Source organism: Cryptomeria japonica, chromosome 7, assembly GCF_030272615.1.
Source record: "Cryptomeria japonica chromosome 7, Sugi_1.0, whole genome shotgun sequence".
In the NCBI taxonomy this organism is placed as follows: Eukaryota; Viridiplantae; Streptophyta; class Pinopsida; order Cupressales; family Cupressaceae; genus Cryptomeria; species Cryptomeria japonica.
Genome location: NC_081411.1, coordinates 678007555 through 678028026, shown reverse-complemented (window position 1 = coordinate 678028026; position 20472 = coordinate 678007555). Strand labels below are relative to the sequence as shown.

General features: G+C 37.8%; 2 protein-coding genes across 4 annotated transcripts; both read right to left on the bottom strand.

Moving 5' to 3' along the window:
* Nucleotides 1-4380: 4380 nt before the first annotated feature.
* LOC131040383 (mediator of RNA polymerase II transcription subunit 32) lies at nt 4381-11137 on the bottom strand. 3 transcript variants are annotated; one of them, XM_057973295.2, is made up of 2 exons: nt 10507-11137; nt 4381-4501 (listed from the first exon to the last, which is right to left on the bottom strand). In XM_057973295.2, exon 1 carries the CDS (start codon nt 10974-10976, stop codon nt 10539-10541), a length of 438 nt encoding a protein of 145 aa, XP_057829278.1. In that variant the 5' UTR covers nt 10977-11137; the 3' UTR covers nt 4381-4501; nt 10507-10538. The 3 variants fall into 3 exon arrangements, with proteins under 3 accessions (XP_057829278.1, XP_057829277.1, XP_057829276.1); XM_057973294.2 differs by lacking the exon at nt 4381-4501 and adding an exon at nt 6421-6716; XM_057973293.2 differs by lacking the exon at nt 4381-4501 and adding an exon at nt 7676-8112 and having other exon boundaries at nt 10507-11134.
* Nucleotides 11138-13087: 1950 nt separating this feature from the next.
* LOC131856250 (uncharacterized) lies at nt 13088-19370 on the bottom strand. The gene is made up of 2 exons (XM_059207725.1): nt 19061-19370; nt 13088-13609 (listed from the first exon to the last, which is right to left on the bottom strand). Exons 1-2 carry the CDS (start codon nt 19235-19237, stop codon nt 13307-13309), a joined length of 480 nt encoding a protein of 159 aa, XP_059063708.1. The 5' UTR covers nt 19238-19370; the 3' UTR covers nt 13088-13306.
* Between the last annotated feature and the right edge of the window lie 1102 nt (nt 19371-20472).

Genomic DNA, 20472 nt, shown 5'->3' with positions numbered 1-20472 from the left:
TCATTGGCATTATTTCAGTCCCTTTCAAAAGGAAGTAACTCCTACAATCATTAAAGATTAAATTCACATCCTAATTTATCGTATTGGTGAATATACTTGAGTTGAAAGAACCCTTGCAACTTATTATCATGACACAAGACCAGACTAGGTGGGGGAAGTCCAAGACATAAGAGGGGGAACAAATGAAGTAGGTTGCGGTCACCGATGGATTTTGGTCAGATGTGAGATATATCACATCATTGGTATACCATGTTTTAATTATCAAATTGCAAGATTCTGACAATCCCATCATTGGGAAGATATATGTGTGAATGGATAACATGCTTGGCCAATAAAAGGCTGCAATTTGTGAGAAAGACTCCATCCAAACATTCTCCTGTGAAGATATTCAACCCATCATTCATCAAGGTGGGAGACAACTAACACTCCTATACACATGGCTGCATATGCATTGACTTGAAAATAGTATGTGGGGATTATTGGTAGAGTTGTTCCCCTTTACAACAAGGTGAATAATAGCCTCATGAAGGCCCTCATGAAAATGTTCAGTGCAAAGGAAGCTTCATTAATCAAAACTGTGGATCAAATTAACTGAACTCAGTAACTATAAGAGTTCAACAAAGATTGACAAGGATTCTTTGATACAGAATGACCCAATTAATTGGTATAGACTATCTGGACCAGGAAGATTATCTGCACACATGACATTCACCTCCTCTAAGGTTTCTAGTTCCTCTGCTGTTAAGAAAAATTGGTCCACGTAGAGCTTTATACAGTGTACTAAGACGAACACACTTGCCTCTTGGAGCTAAGAAAAGCCTTGCATCTCATTGATTAAAAGACACCTGAATATAAGGAGAGCATAGCAAAATGGTCGGATGTAGACCTCGAGGAGCCATAACAAGTTGGTGAGGACCACAACATTCAGCAAAGATTAGTTAAACCCCCACCAAAAAACTTGTTAAAATCAGGTATTCTGGTACTGAGAGGTTTACTGTTGATTTTGTAACTAGGTTAGGAAAATAAATAGGATTCGGATTGCCTTAAGGCATCATCCGAATCCTTATATGGGCTGGGCCCTGCTTCATTAAGGAAGCGTGTCACTAGGGCTGGGCCCTATCTCTATGTGCACAAACTCGAATAGGGCTGGGCCCTTTATCTCCTACACGCCAAGCAACATGAAACATGTTCATCATATTATAGGGCCGACCCTATATCGCTTCATGTAACGTGTGGTCCTAAATAGGTGCGCTCCCCTTGCAATATAACTTAATCATTATTAAGATGCCAAAATAGGGCAAGACTTAAGGCAACGTGTAAGCCTTATAATTGCAATTAAATCTTGGCACAAAACTTAAGGTAAAGCCGACTTGAATTGGTCTCCACGCCACATACAAATAGAGATTCATTTGTATGTATTCATCATTCAGTTTTATCATCATCAAAGTGAAGTTAGCTCTGCAAGATCTGGAGGTTAGCGAATATTCATTGAAAGCAAGTGAACCACCTCTGAAGATCAGCAAATTACTTCTGCCATCAGCATTTGCCATACATGCGATCTTGGACAGTGAATACATTGAAGAGGATAGCGAGTTCCCCTTGAAGGTCCACAAACATCATTAGGTCTGCAATCTTCAGTGAAGAACTACGAAGAGCTGGAAGTTGTATGCTGATAAGTCTATTATCTTCTGCTGTTACATTGTGCCCTAGCTGGGTTACGACTGTAACTCTAATTCTGCCCTAGGTTGACAATTATATCAGATAAGTAATCTGATCTTTATTGCCATTGTATTCTACAATTAATAAAAGGATCTAGATCTGATTTGTTGCTGGGTTTTTCCTCCAAGAGGGAGGTTTTCCCAGGGTAGTCTTGTGTTGTGTGATCCTCTATTTGTATGCTTTACTGTGCAACTTTAGTTTTCTGTTTATTGTGGATAATCTGATCACGAAAAACCAACATGCTATCAAAGCTCTAGGTTCTTAGAAGTTGTAAAGGTTGTGGTCAGATTTGTACTTGTCTGTCTAACCTATTGTTCGAAGGTTTAGTCGCCATGTCTTCGTACATCAGGGCTGAAGATAGACTGGAAGGTCCTACAAACTATGCTTCATGGAAGGTCAGGGTAATGATGGCATTGAATAATCTGGCTGAATATGTTGGCAAGAATGCTAAGGAACCTGAGGGCGAAACTGAGAAAGTAGAGTGGAAGAAGAAGGACTTCCAAGCTCAAAGGATTATAATAGACTTGGTCAAAAATCGATTGGTGTCATTTATCTCCATGAAGAAAACAGCTAGGGAAATGTTCACCACATTGGAGAAGGTGTATGAAGTCAACAATACCAGCTTCATACTTGCCCTGAGGAATCAGCTTTCTTGCATCAAATTAGAGGCAAAAGAACCAGTTGCTGATTACTTCATGAGAATCTCTGAGCTAAGAGATCAGCTTGCCACCCGTTTTAGAGAGAGCCTCATGTTTCTTGATTTTGCTGAGTTCTAATCATTGTGTTTCAGAAAATGAAATTGATATGTCTAAATGAATTACTTGATTATTGCAAATGTTTATTTTATGATGATACTAACCATGATACACTGGGTGTATCATCCACCCTCTGCGGAGTGCAAGGTGGTAGATCTCGCTCACCCTCTGCGGAGTGCAAGGTGAGTCCACCCTCTGCGGAGTGCAAGATGAGTTCACCCTCTGCGGTGTGCAAGGTGACAGATTGTCCTTCTCTGGGAGAAGTTTATGTATCCTCTGCAGTTGTGCATGGTTTATGTTATATGGTTATATATATCTTTGAGTATTAATTATTGCAGGTGTGCATATGAAAAAGTCTCTTTCATCCTCTATGGATGTGCATGATTAAAGATAATGGTGTTATATGAAAGATAATGGTGTTATATGCAGGTTCCCAAGAAAGTGTGAAGTTATGAAGCGTTGGCTTCTTCCTCTACAGGCATTGCTAGAGAAGATCATGTAAAGGTTCATTGTAATGTAATTGTGTGATCAAATCACGAATTATATATTGATTGAACTATTAGGGCTGGGCCCTAATCCTAAACCTTGTAAATATTCATGCCATGGGTTTGTCCATGTGAATTTGGTTATGTATTTATTTTCCTCCCTAGTTAAGAGGGAGTGTTGATTTTGTAACTAGGTTAGGAAAATAAATAGGATTCGGATTGCCTTAAGGCATCATCCGAATCCTTATATGGGCTGGGCCCTACTTCATTAAGGAAGCGTGTAACTAGGGCTGGGCCCTATCTCTATGTGCACAAACTCAAATAGGGTTGGGCCCTTTATCTCCTACACGCCAAGCAACATGAAACATGTTCATCATATTATAGGGCCGACCCTATATCACTTCATGTAACATGTGGTCCTAAATAGGTGCGCTCCCCTTGCAATATAACTTAATCATTATTAAGATGCCAAAATAGGGCAAGACTTAAGGCAACGTGTAAGCCTTATAATTGCAATTAAATCTTGGCACAAAACTTAAGGTAAAGCCGACTTGAATTGGTCTCCACACCACATACAAATAGAGATTCATTTGTATGTATTCATCATTCAGTTTTATCATCATCAAAGTGAAGTTAGCTCTGCAAGATCTGGAGGTTAGCAAATATTCATTGAAAGCAAGTGAACCACCTCTGAAGATCAGCAAATTACTTCTGCCATCAGCATTTGCCATACATGCGATCTTGGACAGTGAATACATTGAAGAGGATAGCGAGTTCCTCTTGAAGGTCCACAAACATCATTAGGTCTGCAATCTTCAGTGAAGAACTACGAAGAGCTGGAAGTTGTATGCTGATAAGTCTGTTATCTTCTGCTGTTACATTGTGCCCTAGCTGGGTTACGACTGTAACTCTAATTCTGCCCCAGGTTGACAGTTATATCAGATAAGTAATCTGATCTTTATTGCCATTGTATTCTACAATGAATAAAAGGATCTAGATCTGATTTGTTGCTGGGTTTTTCCTCCAAGAGGGAGGTTTTCCCAGGGTAGTCTTGTGTTGTGTGATCCTCTATTTGTATGCTTTACTGTGCAACTTTAGTTTTCTGTTTATTGTGGATAATCTGATCACGAAAAACCAACATTTACATGAGTCTCGTTGGATGATAACTCCAATTTCTAGGCTTGCTGCTAAATTATCTTGCTTTGGTTTTCCACTTTTTTGTCATTTTGATATTTACTATTTGTAATTCTGAGCTCATTTCTATTTTGTAACTTTGACTGATAGAAATGAAATTTTACAATCACATATGATCAGATGGATTACTGAATCAATGGCACATTCTTGCAAATTTAACAAGTTGTAAATGCTTTCTTAAAATTCAGCTTGTTTTACTTCGTGATTTTTTTAACTTGTCTTTTAAATATTTATAATAATAACTTTTAGAGCCATCAGCAAAGTTCAGAAAAAAATTTGCCATTCCCAAAACTTGGAGCACAGCATCTTCATCCATTATGTGATCCAGAAAAGGTGATGATTCTCTACCTAAATAGATACAGGTAACAGAATCATCATTTACATGCTGTATAACACAGAATTTCATAAGGAAGTACACCAGAATCAATATTTTATGTAATTGAAAAGGTTAATGAATGCAGCCTTAAGAATTTACAATCATTATCATTAAATAAAATGAAAACAATGTTATCCAGATAAAATGTCAACGTAAGGATACTACAACAAATAAAAATGCAAAAGTTGACAATGTATAGCAGTCCTGTAGTTGATTACATTTCAAGTATGCAAACACCCCTAACAAGAAACTACCAGAGATTCTTACACCTCAAATGCAAGGCATTCAATAAATTATAAACTTGATGTTATAAGCTTGGATCAACATCTTGCCATCTTATTCACAAAGTTGGAATCCCACACATAAAGACAAGCACTGTCCATGCAATTCTTTTAAACTTTTCTTGTATAAATGTCAGTTCTGTCGATACCTTGAGATTCTCTTCATAACTAACTGACATTATATTTAGACACAATGTAATGTCCCCTTTCCATTAAATCACTGTGTATCGACCCAGAAGCCATCCCTTTATTCTTGCTAATGGGCTGGAAAAATAAATTTTTAAGGAGATTATGATTTGAGGAAAATTGGCACTAATAAATTAAATATTATTTAATTTTTAGCATCTCTGGTTTTGGAACATGATTTTCCATATAGGTTTGACATTCTCCATTTAACTAGATCAGTTTCTGATGGAACATTATGAGGAGATATAAATTGATATTTAAAGGGTGCACTATGTTGACAGAGTGAGACACTAATTTGTGGTAGAATCTTGCCTCGAATAGAATTTGCTATCCTGGTAATGCAGTCAGCTTATGGGAGCACTGGAATTTGGGTCCTTTTTTGTGCTATAAAAGGAGGAATTTGACCATTGTAACACTCCCCTTTGCTAATATATTTCTGCTATAGTACTCAGTTACAGCAAAGATCGGGTCAAACTTGGAGAATTTATTGTTGCAGGTTTTTGGTGTAGTAGCAAGCTATAATCTAATCATGTAGTACTGTTTATTTTATCAAAAAATATACAGTACTTCAATGTGATGTGTTAATAAATTTTTTGTAGTATGTATGCTAGCTATTGTGACTATTGAAGGAAAAGATATATAAGAGACGCAAGAAGTAACCACCATACAAAGAATACATCTTTTCTTATCTGACTATTAATCCTTTCGAGCATGGAACTGCAGTTCATTTAATCTGAGTACGGAACCCCTCATCGCAGGAATTGAAGGATGCAAACCCACAATTTCTCAAGAGTGATTTACATGGGAATCAGCATTGTGCTTAGTTGATTGATCTTCAGGAGACATTGTTTTGAGGTAATAACATTTGTTGTTTATCAACAAATATGATTACTATCTAGCCTAGAAAAAAAATATGATTACTATCTTTAAAGGAGATATTTAATTGAGTGAATTCAATTAAGTATTAGAAATACCAATTTGAAGAAGTAAAGTTCCCAATGTATATATTGTATAGAAATTAAAAATTAAACACGATTAGATATTACGAAATATTCCCTCCAACATATTAAAATTCAAATGGGCATAACGTTACAGTAATTTATAATTACAATCATCTTGTCTAAATTCACCTCGAGTTCATTACAACCCGAAAAAACTTAACTGCAGTTCCTATTCTTTATATTTTATTGAATCACTAGCCACATGTACCCATCACAGATTTGAGATTAAATTTCTACACAAAAAGAACAATATTTCTTGGATCTAGTTGCAAAAAAACTTAATGATGTCGATTTTTTGGTTTTTTTTTTAAATAATTATAATTTCTAGCATATGTAATGTGAATATAATACATAAAAGAAAGTTGAAATGACTTTAAGAAGTATCCTATGCATCGATTATGCTTTTTTATTCAGTACTTTGGCTTAAAGAGCAGTACATTCTAGAAAAGCCAAAAAGGTAACCAGCCCTCCCCTTTCCCCTTCGAATTTTTCTATGACCATGGTGAAAGCTAATAAAATTTCAAGCTCCGATTACAAGGATTAGATGAGATCAGTTAAATGCAATAAAGAACGAGCTAATTCAATTTCCAAAACCCTTACCTGCTCCTTTCAACTGAGGACAGGCTGTGAAAGAGCTAAATCCAAGAAGCAAAGCTCTACAAAGGCACATGAAACAGCTCCTAACACTGCAGCCGACCTGGAAACACCCAATGCCAGACCTGCTGAATCCCAGAATAGGTTTCAATGGTAATTTCCTTGCTGAGAAGTGCAAAGTTATGCTTCAAAGAAATGGGTCAACTTCCACATTCAAAGAGTTGACCAAAAAATCGAATGACAAGATGGAGCTCCTGTTAACCCAGATGAGTGATATGCCGAGCAAGCTTCAGAGGTAGAACATTAACATGGATGGGATTACCCAGCTAATGGCACAGAAGTTTGACATTGTGATCTGTTCAGCCCTTCAGATTTCAGGGTTGTGTTACAGAAAGAAAAAAGAAATTTCTCCAGGTGAATATTGATCGTCCCATCTTTTGGACTCAGCTTATACAATTTTCATGTTTTATATATTTAATTTGGCCTCCACGCTAGCCATTTTTTATGTTTGTTCCATCTGAAGAAGGTCTAAAAATATTACTTAAAACCCTTCCCCAAGAATTACAAGTAATAATCTCAATGACCTTTTAAAAGATGAAGACACTTTAACAGCAGTAGTTCAGTATTTTATTTGCTTAATCTTTTGTAGACTCTCATCTTCCCTTTTAAAAGAATATTTTTATCCTTGTATGATACCTTTTATGTTGGGTTCAAGGGTTGGGGGGCATTAGAAGCCCATCTAATTATTAAACCTATCTACATAGAAATGCTATGCCAAAAATCTACTCGTGAATATAAAAACCTTTTCAAACAATATGAGTGGGAATATTTCAGGTTGGAGAAATGAAACATTGAGAACTCAGCAAAGTAAAAAAAATTCATAAATAGGCAGATATTACAAATACTATTATCGATTATAACTCGGACTAATCCCACATGGCAATTTGTCCCCGTCACACCAAAATGACACCTTAAGATTGCACTTGGATTCAAGCCAATAGTCATACATCATAACAAACACAGCGAGCCTCATAACCTGAAACGAGATGGGTAAAAATTGTCCAATAAAAAACTGCAACAGAAATGAAACATTGAAAAAAACTAGCATTTATGGCTGTCCATCCTTTTTTAGGGGTATCAAAGCCATTTCTTAAGAATAACGTTCACAATTTCTCAAGAACTACACCATTTTTGCCTTGTTTCTCATGTTATTTCTAGCTTGAGATACATGACAGGCCAAGAACTGTCTGAAAAATAATTTTAAAGAATTCTTAAAAATTAAAAAAGATAAGAAAAAGATAGGACACCACCTAAAATGCCTTGAACTGTAATATTAGTATTACATTATTTGATATTTCTCATACATAATTTGATATTTCTCATGGTAGAGTATTTCTTCAAATCTAAGAAGCTGGTGGCTTCACAATAATGCCATCAGATTGATGATTCGCTGAAGGCCAACTCATTTCCTATGTCTACCAAGCCATCTTAACATGGAGCCATGGCTGTCAGGTTTTGAACCTGGCATGTCAACTCAATCAATGCATAATTTTTGCACTAAGCCACAACTCTACAGAAACTACTTTCATGATTTCATCATTTGCATGCATCAAAAAAAAATTAATTCCTGTTTTGATGCATTTGCATAAAAACACGATGCTAAAAAAATAATGATAGATCAAAACCCTATAGGAACTGAAAGAGCCAATCTTTCTGGTGACTGATCCCTAAAATAGATAAACTACTGTAGACCAAAAACACATAATCCACCAGTAAACTCAAGTTTGAAAATTTGAGTCCATTAAAACTTCATACAAACAAAAGAAAAACATTTACAACTGCACAAAGCAAAACTATCTTGCTTCTAAGCAGAATCTAAAATTATTGTTAATAAATCAAAACTCAAACTGATCTCAGCTAACAATACCTCCTAATCACACCACAGTAACACCTGAACGTGTATCACCATTATAGAATATAATCATACATCATTTGGCTTAACAGAGTAGACTTCCATTGTCAAAAATCTACTGATAATCCAAGACAATAAACTAACTACGGATTGGCATTATTTGAGTGGTTATTTTATGGACCATAAAAACAGTCTAGGTCAGATCTGCATTACAGTCCACCAGGATGCAAAATTTATCATTAATATCCACAAAAGGTTCCAATATTTCTGGAAAAACATTCACAAGTTCTGAGATAAACTCTTTCATTCCTACTACACATTTAGAATTATCATTATGAACCATACATATGATGCAATTAAAGATTATTAAACCAAAGCTCTACTTATTTTTAGCATTCATGAATATTAATAAAACTTCCAATTTCTATTTTCTGAATTCTGCATAAAAACCATAAAATGCAATGCCAAGAACCTACTATTAGCACATCCTAACCGCTAATGTAACCATGGGTATGAACAAAGAATAATCTACCAGAAACAAAAGCTGAAAATACATTTCATTAAAATTTCCAATTAGCTTGCTGTTAAGGGCATGGAGTACTGGTGAAACTTTGGTGTCATTTTTGTTGCCACCAAGATTCAAACCCCCACGGGACTGTTGAGCTTACGGGCTTTGGGTCTCTGCCGGGGTGCTGAGCTCGCAGCTTTGGACCATTTGTATCGTGCAGGAGATGAGATCCCTTGTTTGTAGCTCAGCTGCTCAACCAGCTCAGGCTAGGCTAAAATTCCCAAGGTACCAATCAAAAAAACTATTAACTTGAGCCAAATAGTTTTAGAATGGGGGTTGGGATTTCACAACGCAACCCCTGCTTCTAATCCACAGAAGACATGACCCAGTGTTGAAACCAGGTAAAACACTGCATCCATAATGTCTGGGTGTGGCATACCATGGACAAGGCTGGGTGCAAGTCTTCGGCAAATTTACCAGAAGAGAAACATTTAGTTATGGCATGTGAATTGGAGGGTTAAAACAGGGTAGTTATCAAACAAAAAAACATGAACCAAAGAAAAATACTTCTTATAATCAGAGGAGAAAATTAAAACACTGCATCCATAATGTCTGGGTGTGGCATACCATGGACAAGGCTGGGTGCAAGCCTTCGGCAAATTTACCAGAAGAGAAACATTTAGTTATGGCATGTGAATTGGAGGGTTAAAACAGGGTAGTTATCAAACAAAAAAACACGAACCAAAGAAAAATACTTCTTATAATCAGAGGAGAAAATTACAACACTGCATCCATAATGTCTGGGTGTGGCATACCATGGACAAGGCTGGGTGCAAGTCTTCGGCAAATTTACCAGAAGAGAAACATTTAGTTATGGCATGTGAATTGGAGGGTTAAAACATGGTAGTTATCAAACAAAAAAACACGAACCAAAGAAAAATACTTCTTATAATCAGAGGAGAAAATTATACAATGAATGTGGCATATCCCAAAAGGACCAGGCAGGGTGCAAGTCCCAGGTGCATTCGATGGTAAGAAATAAAGTCCTGAGGTGCAAGATAATAGTCATTGAAAGATTCTTGTACTCAAAACATATATTGGGGTTGCGGTGCGATGATAATAGAGAATATCCTAAAACATTAACTCGAATTCAAAAATCCAATAGCAACAATACAGCCCATAACTCCATCAGACATGACATATGATAAGGCCGTGGTCCGAGCTAAACACTAGCGTGACACCCTAAATCCTAAATTCTCAAGCACTTAACCCCAAACTCACATAAGATTTCTTGAATTTTATTTAAAATAAAAGCAAAGGAATACAAAGGTTCCATTCCTAGGCAGCATATGCACTTACCACTGGTGAATTAAAACCCAAACTAAAACTACTCTGCAGAAATTTTAAGTAATTCCATTGTCCATAGTAAAGAGAATAAATTATGCAGAAATTAAGTTGTCATCAAATTAATCTTGACAAATACGATCTCATGTACCTTATTTACGCCAGAGAAGAAGGGTCAGATGTCTAATGACCAGAATCGTCTCCGAAACGAGCGTCGAACGCCGAGGCCGGGGGCGGAAGAGTGTGCGAGGAGAAGGAATTAGAATTTGGGGAAGCAGAGCCGTGCTGGAGCTCGATGACCAGCAAGCGGACGGCCTTGCTCATGGCCTCGAGGCGCACGGCGCTGATAGGCGGGATGCCGACATTAGTGTGGGCGAGGGTGCCTGTGGCCTCATCCACGAGGCACTCAGAGCCGATCCTCTGCCTCACAGACTCTATGAACTCCTCTGCCTGGTCGCACGACACCTTAAATAGTTCCCAGTGCTGCTTGAACGTCTCCAGGGCAGCATCTGTGGAAGCACTTTTCGCACCCTTCGCGAGCTCGTTGGATTCGAAGACGTAGGCGGCGGATGCAACCAGGGACTGGTATGCTTTCTCCAGGGATTCCACTAGCTTCTCCATGATTACTTTCAACTCAAATCCACAGAATAAGAAAAAGGAACTTGTACCTTAATGGGCCTTTCATTTCTGGATCGCATATCAATCAAGCGGTTTCTTTTTTCAAACGTGTTTTTGTTTTGCTTTTTGCTTTTTGCTTCCAGTTTCTTTATTTGGAATTGCTTCTCTGTGTAGAAGAATCAAAGTTTCTTTATTTGGAATCGACCTATTAGGCTAGTTGAGTATGTATAGGTATTTTCATAATTTGATTTATTATTAGCAATTGCATCTTGGTGTGCAATGGGTAACATCGTTTTGTTTTTTTACTAAATGAAGTTAATTGTTAGGTCATTTAGAAAACAATGATGTTTATGTAATAATGGTCTCAATGAAGAAGTGATAGCTTTGAATCAAATTTTCATTCATTAATATGAAACCAAACATTTAAGTGAAAGAAACCTATCAATCAAGAAGATAATTGGACTCTATTACTAATAGACTCGTGTTATTTGCAATAGTGAGAGGGGACGGATGAATAGATAAAGAGAGCAAGACATGTCTAGAGATAGGGGAAAAGAGGAAGAGAGATAGTGGAAATGGAGAGATAGAGGGAGCAAAGAAATATAAAAGTAGAATTCTAGGAAGGAGTAGAGGGGGAGGGAGACAGGGAGAGATATTGATGGGTAAAGAAAGTGACACATGTTTAGATAGAGTGAGAGAGGAAGAGGGAGAGGAATAAAGAGAGATATAAATGTAGAGGGAGAAGGAGAAATAAAGATAAAGATTGAGAGAGAGAGAGAGAGAGAGAGAGAGAGAGAGAGAGAGATGTGGACCAATTCACAATTCAGACTCATTAATGAAGATGTTGACATAGGTTGACACTTAGTATGTTGGTTATACCTTTGGTAAATCTCTGAACCAATGGTAATAGTTTTAACAAAATATTAAATTATTTGTAACTGACATGTATAACCTCATTTTTTTGGGGGGTCACATATCCACTATCATTTAGTGCCCTTATCCACATATACTTCTCCTGACATAACACATTTGAGGAATTTTGTAGAGAGAGTGCCAAGGGAAGATGCTACTTAGAAATTGCATACTTTATCGCTTCTTTTATTTGTACTTGTTTCTCACATTTGGGAGTCTTAAATTACACTATGTCATTATTTTTCTTATATCCATACATGCCCTTCTTTATTTTAACATGCAACCTTATGACCACACATTATGAGGTCAAGTCGTCTTAAAGTCCATACAACCTTGCACCCTTCAAATGACATGTGTGTTGATAATCACATTCTAAAATGAATTAACTTTAGCCTTGATTTTATGTCCAACAACCCTTAAATTTAATTTAATCTAAATTGTTTTATTGTATCTATATATTATTCATAAATTTAATTATTATATAAAATATATTATTTTATTTTTTGTTCGATAATAATTTGATTTTATTAATAAAAGTCTTCAACTTACAGAGCTTCCCAAAATACCATTCAGAACTGCAAAGACTACCCTTACAACCATTCTGCATCGCGAAAAAAAAACCCCCAAAAAACATCCATACAGTCTACAAAACAAGCTCAATTTTGCTCGATAACATACAAATAAGCATATGCCAAGAGCAATTAAACTTCCAGTTTATAGGTTCAAAAAACAGAGTTCCGCCAAAGCAATGAACACACACAACAAATACAAATAAAAAAGAGCATTTGGGTGGAGCCATCGCACAACCTAGGGTGAGCTCCCTCTGCAGCAATCTTCCTCTTTCTTGGACGTAACTTGCATCTTACCTCACACCTAGCCACCTCCATTGTCTCCCTATATTATTTAAAATATTAAAATTAAATCAAATTAATAAATAAATAAATAGAAAATAGTATTTAACAGATTTATTATATAATATTAAATAAAATTTAAATAATTAATAAAAAGGTCTAAAAGAAATTAAAATAAATTATTTTTTAAAATTCAAGATATAATTTTAAAATAATAATATCTTAAAATTTACATTTTTTTTAAATGAAAAACCAAATCATGCAACTTGTCGTTATGGAATTATATTTTTATTGATTAAAATAAATTATTTTTTAAAACTCAAAATATAAATTTATTTTCTATTAAATATAATAAGGAAAGTTGTTACATCTAATAGTCAAAAAATTACGAGTGTATCAAGATCCACCTAGCCCATAATAGAAAAAATAAGAGTCAGTCCCCGAATATTACAGTGATTACATCATATACATATGCCAAATACAAAGTATAGAAGTCTTGGACAGTCCAATATACTATAGACAAGATCAGAAAATGACTTCCCCTATTGGGGATGAAGAGTCTCCTACAATCTATATCCAAGTAGTCCATCCTAATGGACCCTCTACCCATCTAAGCTCTCTACCCCACAGGATGGGATCTACATAGAGGTGCACCACTAAAGTAGCAATTGGTATATCTGGAGCATGTAGACACCTATCGTGGGACCGTAGCTCTCTGATGAAGTTGTTCAGTCCTTCTTCAAAAGGGGATTTGTCCTCAATGGTTTTGGTCCAAGAGAATCCGTGAGATACTTCCCATGTGAAGACATGAGCATCTCCGTCTTGCAGGATTCTGTCAAATTTTCTCCTGGCCAGCCTCATAGTCACAGTAACCTGCAGGTCAATTATGAAAATAATGAGTCTCCTCAGAGACTCGGTAAGGGATTTGTCTCTGCCGTAAAAAATATTATCATTCCTGAAAGTCCAAATTAGCCATAAAATTTCAAGAGAAAAGATAGACCAAAACAAGTTAGCAATTTTAGAGAGGCTTTGGATACTACCCATGACAACCTCTGAAATCATAACATTATGCTCTAGGGAAATGCCAAAAAGGTTCCAGATTTCTCTAGCAAAAAGGTAGTCAAAAAAGATGTGAGTAACAGACTTAGGGAGCTTGCAACAAGAGCAGATAGAAATGTCACCATCTTGATTCCTGATAGGGAGTTTATGGAGGAGGAACATCCATAAGAAAGCTTTCTTCTTTGGCTCGTTTGGCCTTTTCCACATATTCACAAAGACCTTCTGCTAGTCGTTAGACTCGAGACCCAGACCCCAGCAAGACTCGGTATGAGAAAGGATGGAACCATCATTGGTAAGGGTAGAATAGACAACATTAGCTTTGGCATTATGCAGGAAGGAGCCATCAGTCCATTTATACAACAGGAATATGGAAGAATCAATGGAACATGGCTTAGGGAGGTTGAGGGAGGAGCATACTTCTTTCGAGATGGAATAAGTTTTATGGTGAGAGGGGGGATATTGAATCTGTCTACAAGTGCCTACTAGCTCATAAGTTGCTCATTCTCATCGATGTCTGTCATGATGCTAATGCCCTTAGCCGCCCATAATTTGCAGAACACCCTTGCACCAAAGCAAGAGGTTTGTCCTTATATTTCAGGTTCCACCATATTGAGTGTTCCCCACTAATTTCTCCATTCATGCCACAAATATCACTGTTAGAAATATATTTCCTCACTATCTCCCAGGCCTTGTAGATAGATCTAAAGATTGTGGATCCTGCCGACCTAATGTCAAGTGTCTTGCCACAATGTCACAAAGAGGTAGACCTTTCCATGTCGGGCCTTTCTTGGGTATGGAGCGAATCAGATTGTATCTAACAAGCACTTTCCAGGGTTCATCCCCCTTAAGAGATTTAAAGATCCATTTAGAGGCCAGAGAGATTCCTTGCCACCTAAGGTCTTAAAGACCTAAGCCCTCAACCTCCTTGCTAACCACACACCACTACCACTTAACTGCATGTTTCTTTTTCCCCCCTTTGCCATCTGACCATAGGAATTTTCTAATTTTCTTTTGAAAGTGACAGAATTGATAGTTACTGAACAACCAAGAGGAGGTGAAGGAAATATTGAATGAGGAGAGCACTTTTTGGCAGAACTGAACTCTTCCAGCCAAAGAAAGATAATGTTTATTCCATCTGCTTAGCTTCTTATCTATCTTTTCCCTGATCCATTCCCACATAACTTTGAGATCCTGTTCAATAGCAAACAAGATCTCTATGTACCTCACAATATGATTAGGGCCTCCCCATGCCATAGAGTACTCGCTACACTAGTGAGGAGGATGAGCATCCCAACCAAGGGGGATTGATTTTGGTAGATAGACTTTACTTCTAGAGGCATCATAGAAGATATTAAATTTTGACATAAATGAATCCATATTTTTATCTTCCAGTTTAGTGAGGATGGTCGTGTCATCTGCAAATTGGATGTTGCAAAGATTGTCACCATTGGGAAGAGAGAGTCCTTGAACCATATCCGATAATCCCCCATCCCTCATCAAGTAGTACAAGGCATTTGTTGAGATAACAAATAGGGTTGGTGTAGGGGGGCACCCCTATCTTATAGAACGGGAAATATCAAAAGGTTCAAGCTTCTTGCCATTAACTTCAACATATGCATTAGCATCCTTCACCAGCACTTTAACCATGTTGCAAAATTTTCTCAGGAATCCAAAACTTTCCATCATCACGTCCACAAAATTCCATTCAATTGTGTCGTATGCCTTCTCAAAGTCCAAGAGTAATAGAGCAGTATCTTGGTTAGACTCCCTGGCCCATTGCATAGACTCCCATCATGTAAGCAGATTCTCTAGAATATATCTACCTTTGACAAAACAAGTTTGGGAGGGGCTAATCACCTTAGGTAGAATATCTTCAATTCTTTTGGCCAGTATTTTGGCTAAAATCTTATATGAAACATTCAAGAGAGTTATTGTCCTCAAGTTTCTAATCCGAGTTCTTTCTCTCTCCTTAGGGATTAGTTTGATGAGCCCTTTATTAATCCCTTTTCCTAGTGTTCCTCTGCAGATGGCCTCTTGGTATACCAGCAACAAGTCTCTGAAAATCCAATCCAAGCAAGATTTATAGAACTCTACAGTCAATCCATCTAGGCTCGGGGCTTTTCCATTGTTAACAGATTAGATAGCCTCCTTGACCTCATTCAGGGTAATTTCTCCATCCAGCCTTCTAGCATCTTCATCATTGGCTCTCTTAAGGAATGATACTCTTAATATAGTCTCTGGCTTTGGCTTTCTCCTGGGGGTTATCTTTTGAGGAAAATAGATTCTTGTAATATCTAGCAAATGTCTTTAGAATCATGTCTTGATCAGTTAAGATAGTGCCCTCCTCACATACATTGTCAATGCCAATTCTAGCCTCTTTGGCTTTGAGAATTTGGAAAAATAATTTAGATCCTTTGTCACCTTGGTCAATCCAATTAATTTTGTCTCTAGTTCTAGCCCCTTGGATCCTCTTATTCTGAATTCTTCTCAACGAATCTTTAGCTAAACTTATGGCCTACTGTGCCTCCAAGTTATGTGGTTCTGTTTGGACTACCCTCTCCACTCTCTGAAGGACTTGATGAGCTCTAGCCTCTTCCCTCCTCGCATATTTAGCTAGTTTCTTACCAATGGTTTGAAAAAATGTTTTTCCAGCTTTGGATGTTCTGCTCCCACTCATTGATGGGGTTGTTACATCTATTGATATACTTATTGATTTGACTAACTAGGAAAGCAACATGAATAACCTCCTCTTTTTCCAGCAGTTTGGAATTAAGAGCAAAACTCTTCGAAGGACAAAATCTCCTCGGTGGTAGAGTGGAGCAGGAAATAAGGACCTAAATAGGGTGGTGATCAGAGAGGGTATAGGGGGTAGTCCTCACAAGGGAGCCATCATGGCCTTTGACAATTTTGAAAAAGTTCTTATTGAAGTAGAATCTATCCAATTTGCAATATATCCTCTTGTTACCTTTCTGATAGTTACACCAAGTGAACCAAATATTGTGGTCTTCTCCGGGGCATTCTACAAGAGGGTCTATAAGACCAAGCTTTCCAATCATTCTTCTCTAGAAAAATATGTCCTCTCCTTTCCAATCCATCCTAGACCCTCCCAATTTATCTCTCCGACATTCCACCATATTGAAATCCCCCCAAATTAGCCAAGGCAAGTCTTCCAATTATGTCATCCAATTCCACATCTTTGTCCTTTCTCTATAGTAATTAGCTGCATATATGGAGCAAATTCCAAATTCCACATCCTTTATTTTCAAAACCACCCAAACCAATCTATTGCATGGACAACATCTCCACCTCGAGGCAGATTTAGACCTTTTAGGGCTCAACACGATAGCAACCCCCCATTTACCCTTCGTGTGATGTGTTGTAAAGAATTTTGCCTCTCTCCAAATACACTTCCAATTAATGTCCAACCAAAAGTTCACAGGCTTGATCTTCTAAATCAACAAAATATCTATACTTTTATACAGTCTGAGGACTCTTTTAACAACATGTTTTCTGTTTGAGGACTCTAACCCCCTCACATTCCAAGATGTTATGTGAAAATCCATGAGAAGGGTTAAGGGGTAGATTCCACAGGGGGTCTAAAGCTATTAAAGCACTTGGGCAACTGCCCTATGGAGGCATTGCTAGGAGATTGCAAAGCTATAGCTTTACTAGGTCTCCCTCTTCTTTGTTTGAACACAAAGGGTTGATTTGCCCCAAGGTGTGGATTACCCTCAAGTTTCTTGCTCTTTTTCTATTTTTTAGGTTTTTTGTTGGTAGCCTTCTCGACCCCATTTTTTTCCATAATATCATCCATATTGTTAACAACTTGCTTTCCTTCAAAGGGGAAAATGGCCCATTTGATAGCTTTCTCATCCTCATTTAAGCCTACACTTCCCATGTCTACTTCCATATTGTCCCCCCTCTCTTCCACAATAGAGGGGCCTAGACTTAACAATGGCAATCCACTCTCCTTAGTGGCTTCCAAACCATACCTGAAGGGGGGAGTATTGGAGGAGCACCGAGAGTTCATAACCCAGTCATCACTACAGTTCTCTCTTGCATCAGTGGAGGCAAGGCCATTCATGGAAGAGGAGGACCCAATATTCACGACATCCCCCATGTCAGGTGTGGTAGGGGAGTCACTATGCTTGTCAACTCCACCAGAGGGGGGTGTCTGAGTGTTGGGAATGCAAGTCTCAGATTTAGAGGGCCCCGGTTTGATAAATTGTTGGACCCTATCTCTGGTCGCATTAAGCTTTTTAAATTTTTTCAGAATAATTTGTTGAGCATTAAGTTTTCCCTTAGGAGGAGTCTTTGAGGTGACATTCAAAGATGGAGGGGACCTATGACTGATAGGATCAGCGCATGAAGCTCACTTAATTTCAATTCTTAGAGCGTGGAGTTTCTCCATGACACTGGACACCTCTGAAGAACCAACAGGAGAAGCATTAGAGGGAGTGGAATCGGCCACAAGAGAGGTAGTCTCAACCTCGGGAGTGGGGACAACGGGGGAGGAGGAAGGGGAATGAAGGTCAGAAGAGGAAGGAGTAAAATCCTTCACATTATCAGCGGTAGAAGTAGCAGACTCCTTCGGAGGATTGTCAGGGCTTTTGTTCTTAGCATGCCTTTTGAAAATAGGACATTTTTTTTCTAATATGCCCTTCTCTTCTGCAAAGAAAACAGGCATTGATGCCTCCAAGGTACTCAATGGGGCAGGAAATGGATTCTGTGATGAGCTCAATTTTGAGGTCCTTCAGAGATCTTTCCCCTGATTGAGAGCAACCAACATATGAGCATCAATGTGTGGGAAAAGGGATGTAGTTTCTTCAACCCTAATCACCTTACCAAGCGATTCCATCGCTTTCAAAATAACATTCCATAGGTATGGGGGGACACTTTTAACAATTATCCATCCAGGGCTCAACAAAGCCAATATTTCATCAAAATTAGCCTTAGGATCCCAAGATAAAGCTTTGAAACAACTAGAGCCTATAGACTAGCATTGCCTCTGCACAACTTTAGCTTGAGAACTAGCAGTATTGAAGAAAAAAAAATTCATGCGGCAAAAGGAAAATGCAAACCCTAACTTCTTGACCTAGACAAACTGAAGCCACGAATCTATGAAATTTCTAGAGGGTATTTGGTTAATATCCAAAGCCGCTAAAAAAATGGCACATTGTCTAAGTCTAGCTTTTTCTGAAACTATAGTGCTATCCATTTGAGCGTTCGAAAAGATAGTCAGGGATTCGAAAGAGGATTCATTACCTCTTCTTCCTCCATCATCTTCCGGAAGGTCTTCCTAAGTGAGAAACTTTGCCCCTTCAGGACTCGCCGCTTTGCCCTCGACTGCCTGCTTGAAAGATTTGGCGCCAGAGTCTTGCGAAGAAACAGCCGATGAATTGCCATCAGGTGAAGGCAGTGAGCCCATAAACCAGCTAGCATGCGGGAAATCAATGCAAATAAATGCGACTTAGAGCAGGGTCCGAGTGAGGCCGACCACACACGAGCGAGCAGTCGCCTCCGTACAAACCCTAGGAGCGAAGTTGCAGAGCCTAATCCTCAATACCATCGCTTTATTTTCCAACTCAAAATGTAATTAAAAGGTTATATATAAACAACTTAACATTTTAAAAAACTTTTAAAAGTCAAACAATACCTAGTACTGATGCGCATGCAAATTGTAGACACATAAAATTGATTAAATTAATATTTAATTAATTATCTCTTTATCAGATGATTAATCTAATTAATCATTTTATCCTATTATTCCCCTAAATTAATTAAATTACATTTAATTGATTATCCCCTTCCACATATACAATTAATTTATTAATTAATTATACATGTCTCGTTTATCCTAAAGCTGATTTATTTCAATAAATCAAGCTCACCTTCAAGGAATATTCTATTTTCATTCCTAATCCTAATTAGCTAAATTAATTCATAATTAATTAGGCCAATTCTATGATTCCTACAAACCTATCTTTTAATCCCCCATTAAACTAATTAAACCAAGGCCTAACCCCTATTAGTATTTATTCAAATTAAAATACTACACATCTAGCCAAAACCCACATGTGACCCCCTCTTGAAGGACTTGTATATCTCCACATCACCTTTGACCAAGGGGTTCTCACACATGTGTGAGGATGCTCTTCCCCATAGAGCCACCCCACACTTTCCCCTTTTGGCATGAATATCATAAACCCCCTTTTCCTAGTACCCTACCCCTTTCCACAAGTATTTCACTTGTCAACTATTTGGACTTCCCAAGGTTGCTCACACATGTGTGAGCACATTTTCCCCTTTTCCTTAGGATATTTTTTCTTCCCAAGATGTGATCACACATGTGGGGCCGCACTTATCCTTGCCCACCTCTTCCCCTCGTGACACTTGTGACAAGACTAGACCTTCAGATATGGGACCACATTCCCTTTCACTCTGAGTCCTTCATCCCACTTTTGATCCTGACCATCCATTGCTAAGCCCTGAACTCTATAAATTGAGCCCTTGTCTCTTATCAATCCATCCTTTCATCATAGCCTTATGTTGCTATTCTGGTGGCATATCCATAATCATTACATCCATCATGTTGCCCTCTTGAAGACATAATCTATTTATCATAACAGCCTCATCATGTTAGAATCCTTATCCACACAACCTTACATTGAAATGTG

Bases quoted from the DNA above. Each gene is read 5' to 3' on its own strand.
- LOC131040383 (XM_057973295.2), bottom strand. From the start codon at position 10,976: ATGGAGAAGCTAGTGGAATCCCTGGAGAAAGCATACCAGTCCCTGGTT.
- LOC131856250 (XM_059207725.1), bottom strand. From the start codon at position 19,237: ATGCTAGCTGGTTTATGGGCTCACTGCCTTCACCTGATGGCAATTCAT. The intron at 13,610-19,060 runs GTAATGAATCCT...ATTGACCTGCAG, and splicing joins AGATGATGGAGGAAGAAGAG to GTTACTGTGACTATGAGGCT.